Source organism: Chrysoperla carnea, chromosome X (genome assembly GCF_905475395.1).
Source record: "Chrysoperla carnea chromosome X, inChrCarn1.1, whole genome shotgun sequence".
NCBI classification, from domain to species: domain Eukaryota; kingdom Metazoa; phylum Arthropoda; class Insecta; order Neuroptera; family Chrysopidae; genus Chrysoperla; species Chrysoperla carnea.
In genome coordinates this window covers 6,284,530-6,302,035 of record NC_058342.1, presented here as the reverse complement: position 1 = coordinate 6,302,035, position 17,506 = coordinate 6,284,530, and the positions used below count along the sequence as shown (strand labels likewise).

At 33.9% G+C, this 17,506-nt stretch overlaps 1 protein-coding gene across 1 annotated transcript in view; it reads left to right on the top strand.

Annotated features, from left to right (window-relative positions):
- LOC123302823 (mucin-2-like) overlaps positions 1 to 16,978 on the top strand; it is a 36,004-nt gene extending 19,026 nt beyond the window's left edge. The window contains exon 2 of the mRNA XM_044885913.1: positions 16,318 to 16,978. Coding sequence (XP_044741848.1) covers positions 16,318 to 16,978 — 661 coding nt within the window. The remainder of the gene's footprint in view (positions 1 to 16,317) is intronic.
- The last annotated feature ends 528 nt before the right edge of the window (positions 16,979 to 17,506 follow it).

Below are 17,506 nucleotides of genomic sequence, written 5' to 3'. Positions count from 1 at the left end.
TTATAAGATTTTTCGAGAATCTACGCGTTTGGCAGTATAGTTGGTTACCGTAATGGTTATTGGATGAATTGCAATTGTTGGTGGGATTTGGAACATTACATTAGTTCAGCGTAGTATTATTTGGAATTGTTGAGTTGGTTATTCGAATTCAAGGAGACAAACTTGGTTGCACTATAAAACGATTTCAATTAAGTATGCCACATTTATTTATTTCTAAAATTGATCTTGTTAAAAGTAATTTTTTTTTAATTCTAGCGACTAGTTTTGGAAAAAGCTAAGAAAACATATCATCCATCGATCGTTTTGCCATAAGACCAATATTAAATATGACTACTTTTGAAGTCGTTTATATATTTAAATAATCGGGCCAAATTCCTCCCACCCCCTCTAATATTTGAGACGTGATTGTGACCTTGTCCAACTTCATATAAAAAAAATCAAGCTTCTTTTAAAAAATTGCCTTGATGCTCGTACAACCTTAATCGCCCAGGGGTAGCAACAATTTTAACATCTAAAGCTGGAGCTGTTCAAGAATATAAAACATCAGCTGCTATAACTAAAACTGGAATTTAAATTTTTATAGGCGGCGATACAGTTTGATTCACTGTACCGCCGCAAATTTTGTTTCCTTTATTTATTTTTCTGTTATTGGGTATATTTATGGTCCTGGCTATATCGAAAATACTGGGAGATTGCTAACAGCTTTACTTTTTGAAATATACAGTCTTCTAATTTTGTACTTAAAAGTACAAAAAATTAATACATTATGTTATAAAATTTTCTATTGTACAGTATTAAACAATCTTTTATAAGATTTCCTTGAAAGAACGATATTAGGTGATCTCGTTGAAAACTCAAGCAGTAGCCTGCCATCTTATGCGATTCTCACCACCCCTGATAACGCCATTGCATTGTTCGAAAATCCTGATGGAATATTTTACGCTGCTCCTCACCTATGCCATCCTGCTCCTTACTTATGTCCTCACTTTGTGGAAATCGGTCTAAATGCGAGTATAGTAAGTGAATTTTTATGCTCGCCTTGCACTTCAACAGAGTTTCTTCTCGGCTAACAGATTTTTTTCTCAGGCAACTAGATAAAATGTAATGTTGGTTTCCGGAGTAAGCAAATTTTTTTCTTTTAAACGAGATGCTGATGTATGTCGTTCGGGTTCACAAGTTTAGCAGAAGATAAGGTGGAATATGAACACTTATTTCGATTTCCAGGATTAATTCGGTTTATTTTCACAATGCAGAAGTAGCAATCGTCATGACGGTTTCGAAGTTCTCGCCAAATCATAAGTGTTGCGAACCTTACTATATCTCTTTTACCACTGAACCATAACCGTAGGCATGCCACACATTTTTGGCATACAAAATGAGGAACCTATGGGTTGTCCGGACTACACAATTTTTTTAAAAATATTGATGATACGCACGCAGTTTTTACAAAGTCCGATATAGGTTTTCGAGATTTTGCATATAAATATTCACCACAAATATAGCAAAAACAATTGGGATTAAGGTTTTAAAGTATATTTCAGTGCCAATAAAAAAAAAAACAAAATTTAAGTAAAAATAGTAAATAAGGGTAGTTAGCTATAACTCAAAAACAAAAGCTGTTAGGGAAAAATTTTTGATCAGCAAAAAACAACTTTTTGTTTTTTGTATTTAATACGTCATTTGTATAAATTTCAAGCTTACAACGGATTGTCGGTACGGCTTATGATAGGTTAATTATTAAAAACACCCGTTTTTACATGGTGGTATATGCAGAAGTCATTATAGATGTTGTCAATAAGTGCTTTCGTCAGAATTCCTCCAGTTTTAAGCTTTAAAATCATACCAAAATTATGAACTCTGCACCAAAATTTTAAACTTTTTTTGATAAGAACTCTGACTGATAGTTAATTTCTTCAAAAACGTACAGACAATTACCTTTTGCGATAGAAATTTAAGTGGAGACTTCCCCCTCAGATTTTCAGAATTCATGCAGACTTAGTTCAACTTCATATGAAAAAAATTAAGCCTTTTATCCAAAAATGCTCTGGCGCTTGTACATCATTAACAAAGCAGATAAAATTTGCACGTTAAAAATATTTTTTGAGTTGGAGTAAAATAATAGGAAATTAAAAACTTCTTCTTTTTAATTTTGTTTTATAATTACAGGTATATATAATATGTTACCAACAACATTTATAATTTTAAAATTATTTTTTACAAATAAATCTAATTTCGTATGGAAATAATTCATAACCTAAAAAAGCTCCTACAATTCTTACAAATAATGCTTAAGTTTTTAATTCTAAAGACAAACAAATTATTATTGGTGTATTTGAAATAATTAGTCGGTATGATTTATTTTAATATTAATTTTTGTGTAGGTATGCCAGAATAAGAACATTAATTATTTCTCTGTAAATAAGAAATATTTTATTATTTCAGACAAAAATTACAATTTAATGAAAATACACCTGTAAAGAACAAAAAACCTTGTCCATAAATGATTTTAATATCTCAATTTTTTTCTCTTCCTTAGTAATATTGAACTGTTTGGCATTCTCCTTCAAAATTAGTCATGCATTGATCCGCGTTCGAATTTTTACTACAAATTTTCAATTGTAAATTCTTTAGCTAAATTTCTATATTTTCTCTTGGTCTCTTCGAAGCAACTTCTTTAATAATTGTATCAATGGTTGTTCTGAAACATAAGCACTTTTGTCAACATCTACTTGTTTATCCTACATACTTCTTCTACATAATCGTCTTGAAATTGTATATTCCCTTCGTCATTATAATAAGTGTTTTTTAATTCTTTAGTAAAGAAAATCCAAATTCTTCTTACTTTCCATAAACTTTTTCTTTACTTTAACAAATGTTGATGTGTTAGTGGGCTCCTTCGAATAGACGCTTTCGAAGCATAACGTTTAGGCAAGGCCCATTGTCAGCTACGAGTCAAGTATTTGATATGGTCATAAACACTCAACTCTACGTCATACACACAATTTCTTCAAATTTATCCACTGGTGTCGCTTTTCTAATTGGAGCAGATTATATCCCTCCATTCTCTCGTATGTGCATTCCCAACCAATTCGTGGGAATCCCTCTGCAAGTAGCAGTATTTTCGGATTCGTAGTAATTTTCTAATTGGAGCGAATTTATATCCCTCCATTCTCTCGTATGGGGATTTCCAACCTATTCGTGGAAATCCCTTTGCAATTAACAGCATTTTCGACTGATTGATTATTGGGCCTGTTCAGGACAATCCTCATTCCCCGTTAATTTCAATGGTAACGATCGGTTCAGTAAATAACCACCTTAACCCTTTGGGAAACTGAAGAAGTTTCTGTTCCTATTCCCTCTGACCTCCAGGATTTCATGGCTCAAAACCACTTTCAGCGCACCCACTTCCGGGATTATACTGGTCAGTATGTTGTGCTGTTACACTTCAAATCCCACAACATACCACCATTACACAATAAAGAACGCGCACACGCTTATTTTATACACCTCGCAAAGCGTCTAATCAAATTTTATAAAAAATATTCCTAATTTTTTCGAGGAATCCATATTGTAACTTAATTTTTCTGTGCTTATTTTTGGTTGTTCGATAGTTAGCCCTTCGAATTTATATGTTTTTCTTGTATTAAAGGCATAAGGACAAGTAATAATTTGTGTGAAATATCAACTTCAAGGTTTCCATTCTTGATCAAAGTCATTTTCTATTCGTTAAACTGCATTGTGAAAATTAATTATTTGCTGTTATGGAATTTAATATCATCAGCAAGTGATTTACGTTGCCTTTTAACCACCCAGGCTGACCAATTTCCTACAACCCTTCCCTCCCCGCGTATTGTTGGCTGTTACGCATGCTAAAGGAGAATTAAAATCAAGTGGAAAAACATTTTTGGAATCAACAAACATCTAAAATCTATGGACATATTTTTATGAAAATTTTTTACAGTCCCTTCTGAATCTAAAATTGATGTTAGTGCGCAGATAGTAGATTTCAAACATTTATTACAAAAATCAGAAAAAAGAACGTACAATATTATTCCAGTTTAATATTCAATAACATTATCTTTGCATTATCAAAAGCACTAATGTCAGATATCCGAATAAAATAAAATATTGCTGACTTATGCAATATCATTCAAATGTTTTGTGTAAATTCACTTGCGATCACCAATCACTTTCGGAGCACTGAGCTTCACATACACAAAGCTTCGTCCAACATATTCCCAGTTTAACACATTTGCAAGATAGCATCGCTTGCGGCAAGTTTAGGAGGTAAGTTGTACAAGTGTTTTGACATTTCTGGAATTTTTGTACACACAGGTTATTATGATCCTCTTGAAGAGTGATCATTTCGGAAAGAAATCATCGAACTTGGAACCTTTTTTAATAGCTTCATAAGAAACTTGTACTTTATAGTTTTAGAATTCATTGCTTAAAAAATTTTATCACCCTTTGTCGCTTTGCACGGAGTGTTGAGAAGTTGAGAAATGTTTTCCGTAAATTTTATACGAAGTTTAGAGGCGTGCCAAAATTCTAAAAATTATTTTACATCAAAATTGTTGAGAACAGTCGAAACTTAGTTTTTTTCTTCTTAAAAATGAGATATAAAAACTTTGCGTATGAGGTTTTTGGACCAAGATATTCGTTTTCAAGCAGAAGTGTCATTTACAATCCTTTATCTTTTTCGTACCTCTTGTAAACTTAAACTGCTACCATCTTTTATGCCTCGGCATATTATTATGTAAAAACTTTTATCACTCTTGCACCTTTCGTCATTTAAATATGTGAAAAACCAAAAATTATCCTTATAATATTCACAAACATTAACCATATACATAAACACAATAAGGCACAATTATTAAAGTAGTACAACACGAGTAAAAAATTAACATTTTAATAAAAGCTTATTGCTTTTTTTGGTTGGAATGTGAATACCTTGGTCCCTAAACTTCGAACGGCAACAATTTCTAGGTCATTTTCAAGAAAAATAAACAAAAAACTTTTAAATGGTTTTAACAAATTTGATGAAAAAAGTTTTTTTAATATTTGTACGCTTTTACTTTTTGCATCATTTCAAGCCTCAAACCTAGATAATTTTCAAATGAGCATGATAAGATTTTAAAGAATGTCTTTTTTTGTAAAATGGCGGCCAGATGAAAAAACGTCTAAAATATGGAACAATTATATTTTTCTACATGTTTTTAAAACGAAAAGTGTTAAAATATTTTACAAATCAACATCTTTTGTCAATCGATTTTAGTGATCCTATTTGAAAATTTTCCTTATCTCCTTTACTAGTTTGATATATCGGGAGGAATTTAATACTACTTAGAAATCCTTACATATTATCTAAAACGTTGATAAATTTCCTGTAGAAACATGTATCGGTTTTTTATAGAATATTCTACAAAAAATGTTCACGGCTTGGAAAGCAAAATCCGAAATTTCGAGAAACAAGGGAATGAAATTTTGTTGCTGCGATTTGATTACAATAGTTTCTCATTTTAAATGTTTCAAAAATGTTACTACTAAATTAAGTTCAGAATTGTTTGCTTTAGCATATAAGTGATATATACATACATTTCGATAGGTACCAGATGGAATTTATCGTTTTCTACGAAATATCGGTGAGATTTACCATCATCTCTTCTTGAGTATACACAAATTATTACCACGCAGTGTATCGAACCGACTGGTGTACAGTGTGAGAGGTATCTCCATTGTACATCTTTTATCAAGAAAAAGAGGTGTTAAAGTGTTTTATATGTTGTATTTCTCTAAACTACTAGAAACGATTCCCGGTCAATACACCCCATCCTTTACTACCGTTGATATTGTTATCATCGTAAATCTTGTAAAAGTCACCATTTATCAAATATTGGACGTGTATTAGTTTTCAATTGAATTAGTGTGTGCTTATATTTCTTCAGTTATTCGCTCTCTATATTTTCTGGTTTATTTCATACGATCTTCGTATTTTTTTCTCGTGTAACAATAGTATACGAGAAACAAAACATTCGAGTATCAACTTTGTCTAAATCGATATTCGTTTAGTATACTTTACGTCGTTTTTACCTCTATACATAAGTCTATTTGTCAAGTAGTGATTATTCAGTTTTAAGCAGACCCCCATTAGAAATTTACAACGTTCACCGCAAGACCACCCAACACTAGCCCCGCGCATCACGTGTCCAACAATATTTTATGTCGGTGTATTGATACATACTTCTCGTCCTTGCGTTTGTTTTTGGTGGGGAGTTCCTTAATATGTTCAATATAGTATTATTAAAGAATTTACGATTCCTTGCATACTTTTTTTAATTCTAAAATTAAAATATAATAATACTGGAATAAGTGAAAATATAATATTAAATTTTACCTTATTTTTAATAAAATTACATAAAAATTATTTTAAAACAATTTCTTACTGAACAATAGTTAAACAAGTGAAAACAAACAATTGACTGAGTTAATTGCTGAAATACGATGTATAGACAATGTTGATTACTCTGTCACATTACACATACATAAATGTCACACATATATAACTGATATTCCCATATAATACATACTATACAATTTGCGCATATTTTGCGCTTTCCCGGGTATACAGTGATGTTCACGAAAAAAAGTTTCAAGCAAAAGTTGTATATTTTTTTTCTAGGAAACATTTTTATATTTAAACTTTTGTTCTATCTCTAACAGTTTACAAGCTGGGTCCTACGGACCCAAAATCTAATTGACCTATATTGCTCATTTACGAACTGGACCTCACTTTTTACGTCCTAAGCACGCTATAAAAATTTCAGCTTGATGTCTCCTTTCGTTTTTGAGTAATCATGATGATAGACGGGCAGACAGACGAAAGACAGACAGACAACCGGAAATAGACTATTAAGGTGATTTTATGACCACCTATACCAAAATTTTCTTTTAGCATCAATATTTTTAAGCGTTACAAACTAGGGAGTAAGCTTAGTACTTATACCTTGGTACATTTCATATACATGGTATAAAAAGTACTTGATCAATAAATTAATCAAGAAATAATAAAAACTACTTGATAAAACTTGATAAAATTGGGTTTTTAAAAATAAAAAGTTACTCAGGATTTAGAATTAGATGATTGTTAATAAAAATTAAATTTGTTGAGTTAATTGGTTGAGTATCGTTTGTTGAGTTAATGTAATTTTTGTATTAATAGGTAACAAATTTCTTTTTTAATTAATTGTACCCAGCACAAAATTTTTAATTTTAATTTTATTGATGAAATTTGATGTGCTACTCATGTAAACATAGTGAGCTAAATTTTCTAAAAATTCCACGTTTTAAATTAATTACTAAATATGGTAAAATTTTAATATTATATTTTCATGAATTTTTTTGCTTAGTTAGACTTTTGTTTATGCCTGTAGTTTTGATAGTTTTAGAATATGAAAAAGTATAAAAATACATGAAAAGTCGTTCTTTAATTCTAATTTAAGACAAATGATACACACAAATTATCAGTTTTTAGACTTTTGTTAATTCCTGTAGTTTTTTTTTTTATGGTTTTAGGATTTTGTAAAAGTATAGAAATATTTAAGACAACCTATACACACAAAATCGTTTACTTTTCTAGCTTACGTAAAATGATATGAAAGATTGGATATGATCAAAAGTTTATGTTCTTGATATTATTAAATGAATGAAAGTGCCATAAATCAGACCTGGAGTTCGCCTCTTGAGATGTAAATATTTTCTCCACGATGCGAACATCCACCGATACATTTAAACTTCAGTTTTTGCTTTTCAAATGCAACCGCATTTGAAAAGAAATTACCAGTTGGTCTTCTTTATCGCAAGTTTATCTTTATGATGATTTAAAAATAAGCTTAACCACTTTTTTCCAGTCATACCTGATTTACCGAAAGGATTCTGTGAATGATTTCTAGCATGTACGCCATACGGCGAAGATCAGTTCTTGTTAAACCGTGAAACTTGCTCTAAATCATTGATAGGTATTCTACGAGCTGATGATCAAGTTTCGGCGCCCAATATAGTTTTTCGTCCTTATTTAGTAGCTTATGTCACTTTTGGAGATCACTTTGTCATAGACGAAATAAGGTTGTAGAAAGGAAAAATTAATCTGCGGAAATAAGTACAAAGTGGTACAAAATCCATTGAAATTCTATCCATTGATTTCATATATAGAATACGCTTGCTACCCCCTGTAGAAACCTGGAACATCCAATTGACAACGTATCATAGGCGATTTTTGATTTAGCTATATCGTCGGCATGATATAGGCAGACCATACCCTTTTTATAAAATTGCTTCCATTCAAGGTCAGCACGCATGACTTTCCAGCGATATACAGAAGAAAGCAGACCCGATATTGTATAATATAATATCTCATATCTCAAAATCTAAGTTAGTGGTTTGTACGAGATTCGTTTCAAATGCCGTTTCTCAATCAGAATTTACAAGGTTAAAAGCGTTTCGAGCCCAAACTACAATCTTATACATAGAGGTTAAGAAGCGTCCACACTGTACTTTTCAAAGAAGTGTAAAATAACAATTTATTTGTTTAAACAAATATTTATGTTCAAATTTCTCAGATAAGTAACATTTTTTATTACAATGTTTTATGTGACTATATGTTGGTTTCATTTACTCAGGTTTGTTGTATCAGTATTTTTAGAATTAATAATGTTTTTTTTGTTTATATAAAGGTGAAAAGACTATTCATAGGAATGTAAGTCTATTCATAGGCATGTTTATTGTGAATAATTTTAACAACGAACTTTAGTAAATAATGAAGTAAAAAGAAATTTATACAATATCGAGATCATTCGAACCGCTTAACGTTATTTTACTAAACTATAAATCTGTGAAAGAAATGTGCACGAGAAAAAAGTGTTGGAAGAATTATGAAAGTATAATTATGAATTATGATAGTATAATCCAACGTCGTAGTTTTCTTTTACCATAGCACGTTTATTTCTTAAAATAATTTTTTAGTATAGTTTTTTTTTTTTTTTCATAGTATAATAGTATGTTTGATAATGAGGTTTGCTGTCTTTTTCTTTCTGTATTTTTACTGATTGTTTTACTATTTAACAATTTTGTTTGCACTGCTTTTTTCATTCACCAAATAATTTTTCCTTTCTTTTTCCTATGTACTAATTTGGAATGCGAGAATGAAAAGTATTAGTTTGCAATGAGCTAAGCGATCCATTCTAAATATTTCATTCTTATTGAAAAATGTACTGAAGAATATCTTTCATGAAAACATCTTCAAGGGTGAAGATTTTCTAAACATTTCGGCATCTGTTCCGAGCTTAATAGATTTTTATCTAATTCAGTGAAGCACATTAGTAACACTACTTTTATTTGTTTGTTTGTTTTTTAAACTGGCGTCTGCATCCGCTATAGTGCCATTAACACAAATTCTTTTTAGAATCAATGTAAAATTTATGTTGGGATTTTTGCCACAGTAAAAATATTATAATTAGAATTAGAATTACTTATATGTGTGTATTTTGAAGTTATTGTGGCATTTACATTTGGTCGGAATACTTAAAGAAGACGGGGGTTTTAAGGAATATGAAACCTCAATACTTAATAAGTTGCGATCGATGTTAATAAATCTTACATCGATTTTCCAACAAACACACACTCAATTTGACATGTGTTTAAACATCTTAAGTTCAACAGGAAAAAACGCGATATTCATTTAAATTGTACACCTTTTTTACAGCAAGAACTAAAGTCTGAATCAAGCCACATAAACTACGCAGAAACACAAAAGCATGTGCAGTTTATGTTGAGAATAAAACATAATTATAAATTATGCTCTTTAAAAACTGAAGATGGAGAAAGATGTCTCTCCGTCAAGAACACTATGTTAAGTAAGTAAAAATGAAAGAAAAAATTCTGAACAACCAGCTGAGATTGACTGGTTCACTATCAACCTTGGTGATATTGTCAATACCCACATGTACATTAAAAATCACCATTGCAAAGGGTACGTTCTAGAACGCGCCTTAAAATGGTTCAAACATAAATCCCCTCCCCACAATTGACAGAATTTCCACTTACCAAAATGAAAACGAAAAATTGAGAGAAAGAACGGACTAAAAGGGAAATGAGTCTTAAAACCATTGAATAAAAAAGAAGAAAAATCAAAGCGAGTGGCAATAATTATGAAGTGAATCAATCGAGAGATTCACGCAGGGGCAACAGCCTTGCGACTGCCCAAGTGATGATTAGCAAGCCTCAAATCGGCAACACTGGGTATATCAGCGGGAGAAATAAGTTAATAATACGCCCTATATCCCTATATCCTATATATTAAGCGAGTGTACGGGATTGATCTACTTGTTTGTACAACGTCCCCAACTTCGGGTCTAGCAGCTGGAACTTTCCATTTATTACGTTGGAGAAATGTGTTTAAATACTCGTGAGATCAACGATTCCTAAAACTTGGACTCAATCTCACTGATTCAGTCATCGGTCACGAACAGGCTGCTCGGATAGGGGATAATGTTCGGGCAATGAAATCAGAAATTTACCCGTGAAAAAATGTGTTTAGGCCTCAAGTAAGAGGATGTTTTGTACGGATCAGCAGGCTGATCACATAATGGGCGACTATTCAACACCACCTAAATACGGGCGAATATCATAAAATAGTCCTCCAAAGAGTAGCCAGAGTCGTTCAACATGCGTTTAACAACGATTTGGCGGATTTGAAGCTGGCTTCTCATAAACCTCCGAACCAAGGCGAGTATGCTCAATAGAAATTCCAAAATTATTGTAAAAAAATTAAATTTCTTTTAAAAGGCGTGAGGCGCCGAGAAAATTCGGGCTATGAGCTACAAAACGATCTAGCGCTGCTAAGTTACATTGACTAGTCAGTTCTGGGGGAAACTCGAGATGAACATACTTTGTAGAAAAACGCACAGAAATTCAAACATATCCTTTGGTTGAACGACGCTTTCGGGAATCACCGGAGCAAACTACGTAGGGACTGACAAAGCTCACTCCGGTGTGAGACAAGGGTCTGGACGGTGTTACGCAAAGTCCTGGTAAAGCAGCTATTTGATGTGCGAAATGTGTAGCACGAAATCTATAACAAGTTGAACAATTGCGAAAAATTTTTCGGATGGGATCCCGAAGCCCTGAAATCCAATAGAATTGACTGCTCTGGGCCCAGAATAAAGAGGTCACAGATGAGCTTGGTACCTGAAGACAGTTTGTAATGGTTGAGGCGACCACACACTCTAATTAATGAAGGCAAATTCAAGAAAGTATTGAGACTGAGATGAATTGAAGATGAGCTGAGACTACCTTTTAGAGCTTGATGGCACGAATTTTTGACGAATAATAATAGCGTTGAGTGGCATAGATAATACCGATCCTCGCGGAGTCTAGTTCAATGACGGACATCGGATCAGAGAGGGGAGCTAGTCCAGGCGACGACGTGAATCAAGCGCATCAGCAGGATTAACGGAAGTGTGAACATAAACCAAAAATAATCGATGCGAGCATAACATATAGTCAGTAATTTAACGAAGCCACTTTGGTTTTTTCAGCGATTAGGTGTGATACTATCGAGTTTTCAGTATCACAACAAAGATAGAGCATAGCAGCGTAGCCACGTTGATCGTGTCAGAATACCGTGCGAAACATATGGACCTACTTTCAGAAGGGACAATAGAGCGAGGAATGCGAATCTGAGCTATAAGATGCATGTGTTGTTAATAGATGTCTCAAATTTTAAAAATATTGGGACGTACATGCTCGTTCCAACCAGAATGGTCTAACTATAATTTTTGCAAGATACATTTTAAAGTGAGTGCTAAAAATCCTAACGGGTCACACTCTGGTCAAAACTCTTTCAAATACCTTGAACTGAAACAAAAAACTATCTGTGGTAGGGTCCCAAAGCATTCCAAGTACTTTGAAGACTCTCTGTTTCGAACAGGAAGGGGGTTTCGATGTGAGCTATTGGAAGATCAGCTAATACAGAGGCTCGTTGCTGGTCCATTTTCACAACTCGAAACCACCCCTTCCCAAGACGTGCTGATATGAAAAGCCTTCCCGACGTGGGAGAATCTGTCGATACCCTTGTCATATTGCACAACACAGGAATATCGCGCTAAAACGGAAAGAAAAGAGAATGTCAGTAATGTCCCTCTGTAATTTGGGACCAACCAAAAATAATGAATTTAATGAAATTTTATTGTAACCAGGGTCCGATGCATTAAACACCACACGTAATTCGGTGGTCGTACTAGTATTCTCTAACAAAACAAATTTCAGCGTAGGTACGATAAACACCCTTCATAATTTATTAGTGTAACAGAATGCATGTTATAAATTGGTTGAGCATATTATTAAATATTTTATGCGAATAAATAAATTTAAACACTTAATTTTTTTTTTGCTTCACCACTTTATTATATTTTATTATTGGGAAAATGGAGTAAAAATCCGAAACATTTCCGAATAATAAAATATAATAAAGTGGTCAAGCAAAAAAAAATTAAGTGTTTAAATTTATTTATTCTCAACCAATTTATAATATGCATTCTGTTACACTAATAAATTATGGAGGGTGTTTAGCGTACCATTCATAATAATTTTTTTTGCTGTCAGGTAACCCGAAAATGATGAAGTTTCGTTTCGTCATTTCTTTTTCAATATATTTTGTTTTTATATCTTGAATGTCTACCTGTTCTTTCAAGAGTTCAAATTTTTCATTTAGGTTATTGTTAACATTTTTATATCGTTTTTCAGATCGCATAAAAACTCTCTCAGTTCAGCATCCATTGTATTAATCACTCTTTTAAACTAATAATTATGATAATAAACGGTACTAAATTTTTTAGCATTATTTAAATATTATTATTTATGTTTTATCACTTTTATTTCAACAAAACAAAACAAAGTTTTGAATACCCATGCTCAACCATTCATGGTAGTGAGCATGTCCGAAACATGTCCACATAATATAATAAAGTGGTTAAGCAAAAAAAAAAAAAAAAAAGGAATACCATAAATTGAAGTTCACTACCATGAATGGTTGAGCATGCGCATTATATAGGAGAAAGAAACTAAAACGATTCTCGTATCGGAATTGGCCTCAAAAAGAAAAAAAAAAGAAAACAATTCTTAAAGATTTTACCAAGACGAACTCGCTCCGAGAAACGAGCCATGGCAGGATCGCGCAGAGGAAGTTAATTAAATTGTCTTTTGGATCGTTGGAGAACGGCGCGCAAATTCAATAACAAAAAGGACTGAGATCACTACTGGTTACAGTGGGCAACTTAAGTTGGTATGTAATATAATACCATCTAGAAATGTCAACAGGTTGTTTGTGAGAATGTTTCGTGGGTTGGAATAAACGAAACAAGTAAATGGTTTCACTGGAAGAAATTAATAAACACGTGAGTTTTTCTCTTTTTCTTTTCAAAATATGATACGATTTTTTTATTATTCTGGTTCCTGTGCAAATTTACATACCACGTCGTTATACCTGAATGAGGTAATTGGATCGCACGTGTGACCTTGGGACTACCTGTATTGGTGAGTTAGGTTCAACGTTTACCTTCATTGGGTCGAATAGATGCTTGGGATAGGCACTGTAAATAATAATTGCTAATCGATTTCAAGGATATTTATATAATTTTTTCCACAATAACCTTTTTATAAACAATTTTACAATTAACAAGTAGTGATAGATAATACAATAATTAAAAACGAATGCTTTCGAAAGCTATCCAGTGATTGATAAACGGGTATACAAACAAATAAAAATAGCGGCGATACCTGGTGATTTCAAAAAAATTGTAGGCACAATTTATTATTATTTTGTTAATGATTGTTTGTAGTTGCAGATGATAGAACAATTAGGTCTGGGGTTGATTGCCGTAACAGTGCGGGCTAGGTGTATGGATATTTGAGCCAGTCTGGGTCGTCACCACCATCACTTAGTCTCGTGAAAAGGATTAGTGGCCGTCCCTTGTCGGAACAGGCGGCTGATGACCGACACCAATGAGACAAGGGTCCACTGTTGTCCAACGGTTGATGAACGAGCCCGGTATTTAAATTCTCCGTGGTGTCGCCTCACACGGTAACTAAACTAACTTAATCTAATTCAATAATTTTAAAATAATACTGGAAAATAACCTTAAAATTTTTTTTGCTGGAAAATGTTCGTCTCGTGGCCAGGATAATTATAAGAAACGTAAATTACGTATCCGCAGTAATTGAAGACGAACCGGTGTCGAAAAACCGGACAGCCAGCAGCGAAAACAGCAGCACACAGATGAACATAAACGTCCCAAGATTGATTCCAAGTCGCTTTACGATTGTGTTGGTTCAAACGGGTTTGTTGGATTCCAAAAAAAAAAAAAAAAAAAAACAATGGTTTTATCACGCGGTAGCCAAATCGGTTAATCGGCAATTCAATAGTACCGCCATGTGTACCACGTCGAATGTTGAAGCGTATTTTATTCGTGGTTTCTGTTGATTACTTAAGCGGAATATCGTCTCGATACTAAGAATTTATGTAGATTGTTTACCGATTACGTTAAACAATAGTCATTGGTCTAATGACAATTTATATTGGTCATTAGACAAATATAAATTGTCTTTTTAAAATAAATGTATCCGTGTTAGATTTTTTTTACGAGTCTCAATGTCTTGACTGTGTCAGCGAAATCGATCAATTAAAAAAACTCATTGTCATTGTCGCTGTTGCTGTTGCAAAACTTGTTATTTTCCCATCATTGGATGTCCCTTTCCCGTATGGCCCTTAATGTTGCGTGATGGACACCACACAATGGAATGTAGAATAGATTTTGAATTGGTTTTAGTACGGTGCTTCATAAAATTACTAAAAAAGGTGGAGTTGTGGTAGAAATGTTATTTTATTTAAGATAGGAAAGGAAGTCAGGGACTAGAGCTGCTTTCCTGATACCTTCCGTATGAGAGTACTTCCGAAATTGCTACACATTCCACTGAAACATGCAAAAATATTCAGATTTGACTACAGAGAGAGAAGCGCAATGGGTACAATAATAATAATAATAATAATAATAATAATAATAATAATAATGATAATAATAATAATAATAATAATAATAATAATAGAGCCATCAACACATACGCTACACCATTTCTCACATATTCCTTCGGAATCATAAAGTGGACAAACACAGACATTAAAAACATACAAATTAAAACACGAACAATCATGACAAAACACAGAATACACCACATACACTCATCATCAGCCAGGTTGGTTTTACCACGGTCTTTAGGAGGACGTGGTCTCACAGATATCCAACTATTACACGATCGCCAGCTCCATAGCCTACGCGAGTACTTCCAATCTAAAACACACACATCACACTTACACAATGCCATAACATCCGCAGACAAGTCATACACGCCACTTAACATGCACACAACACAACACTCTCTTCCACCAACCAAAACACAACACACATCCACAAACATGCAGACATGGAAAACGAAGGTTTTACATGGAAGGTATTTTCATGAGCTTGGTCACGACTGTATTGACCGAGAGGCTTCGCAAGCCTGGTTGACCAAGTGTAATATCTTTCCGGAAACCGAGGGCTTCATGTTTGCAATACAGGATCAAATCATACATACACTGAATTACAAAAAACACATACTCAAAGACAACGCACAACAAACAGACCTATGTCGGCAATGTCGACAAAAACCAGAAACAATACAACACATTACATCAGCATGCTCACGTCTTACCCAAACAGATTACAAACACAGACACGATCAGGTAGCAAAAATAATACACCAAAAACTCGCCATAAAACACAAACTCACAACAGACAACTCACCATACTACAAATACACTCCATCTTCAATTCTCGAAAACAACACGCACAAATTATATTGGGATAGAACAATTATCACAGACAAGGCGGTACACTACAACAGGCCAGACATTACACTTATACACAAACACACAAAAACCACATTCCTCATAGATATTGCAGTACCCAACACACACAACCTTCAGTCTACACACACTGAAAAACTAACAAAATACACCGATCTAGCTGTCGATCTGAGGAATCAATGGAAAATGACAACAGTTGTTGTCGTTCCGGTGATACTAAGCTCAATAGGCGTCATACCAACAACACTTCACAACAGTCTGCATACACTTGAACTACACAAAAACACATACATACAATTACAAAAGGCAGTTATAATTAATACTTGCCGTATAGTGAGAAAGTTTCTCTCTATGGGACACAGCACTCTCCAAACACAAACATTAACCACTGCTCAACAAACAACAACAAACACAACATACTCTCCGACCAATGCAAACACACTCATGCCAAACACGGAAACTTCACACCAGCACCCACACAACACACAGTTACACACACAAAACATAACGCAAGAAATATACCCGACACAACACAGCACATCTACAACAACACTCACACACGCAACATCAGCACATTCTCCAAACCAAACACAAAACAATACACAAGAAACAAACTCATCACAACACAACATCATTACTTACACTACAACAGCACTCATACACGCACCACCCCCACTTTATCGAAACGAAACACATAACACACCACCCATTGCTCGGTTAACAAGCCTCACACAAGATCAAATATCAAGACCATCAGATGTCTCAAACAAAACACAAAACACTTCACAAGAAACACAACATAGCATAACTTTATTAACCACAACACCCATACACGTACCACCACCAACAAATCAAAACCTCACACAAAACACTTCACCCATTGTAAGACTCACAAGACTCACACATGGCCAAATTGCACACTATTCAAAACCGACGGAGAACGTCCCAATCGCTCATCGAACGCGAAAGCGAGCACAACACAATACAACACCACACACATCACCCAAAAGGCGAGGTCGCTGAACACAATAAACATACATACATTTATACACACTACAAGAACAAAAATACCCTCACAAATATACACGCACACTCACACACATTCTCCGGTTCACATGACAGACCAGAACAAGGAAAAAACAGTTTACCGTCACTTGACTGTGTCCGTGCGGTAAACTAAATCGGGCTCAGCCCTGCTATGAAATAGATGAGACAATAATAATAATAATAATAATTTGCAAAACCCCCTTCTCTCGTCGAGAATCCACCTTCGATAGAGCAAATCGATGGCTACTGGCGTGATTTATATGAAAAGTCGACTAGTGTAGATAAAAATATAAGACCAATCAAACTGTTCGAAAGGTTCTGCAACGCGCGCCTAGCAGAACAAGCGGTCCTAACATCTGTTACCGCTGATGAAGTATCCCTTGCTTTCAAAGGCAAGAAGAATCATTCGGCGCCTGGCATGGATGCTGTGTCCAACTTCTGGTGGAAACGTTTAACTTCCACACACGCACATCTTGCTAGGCACTTTACTTCATACATCCTTGG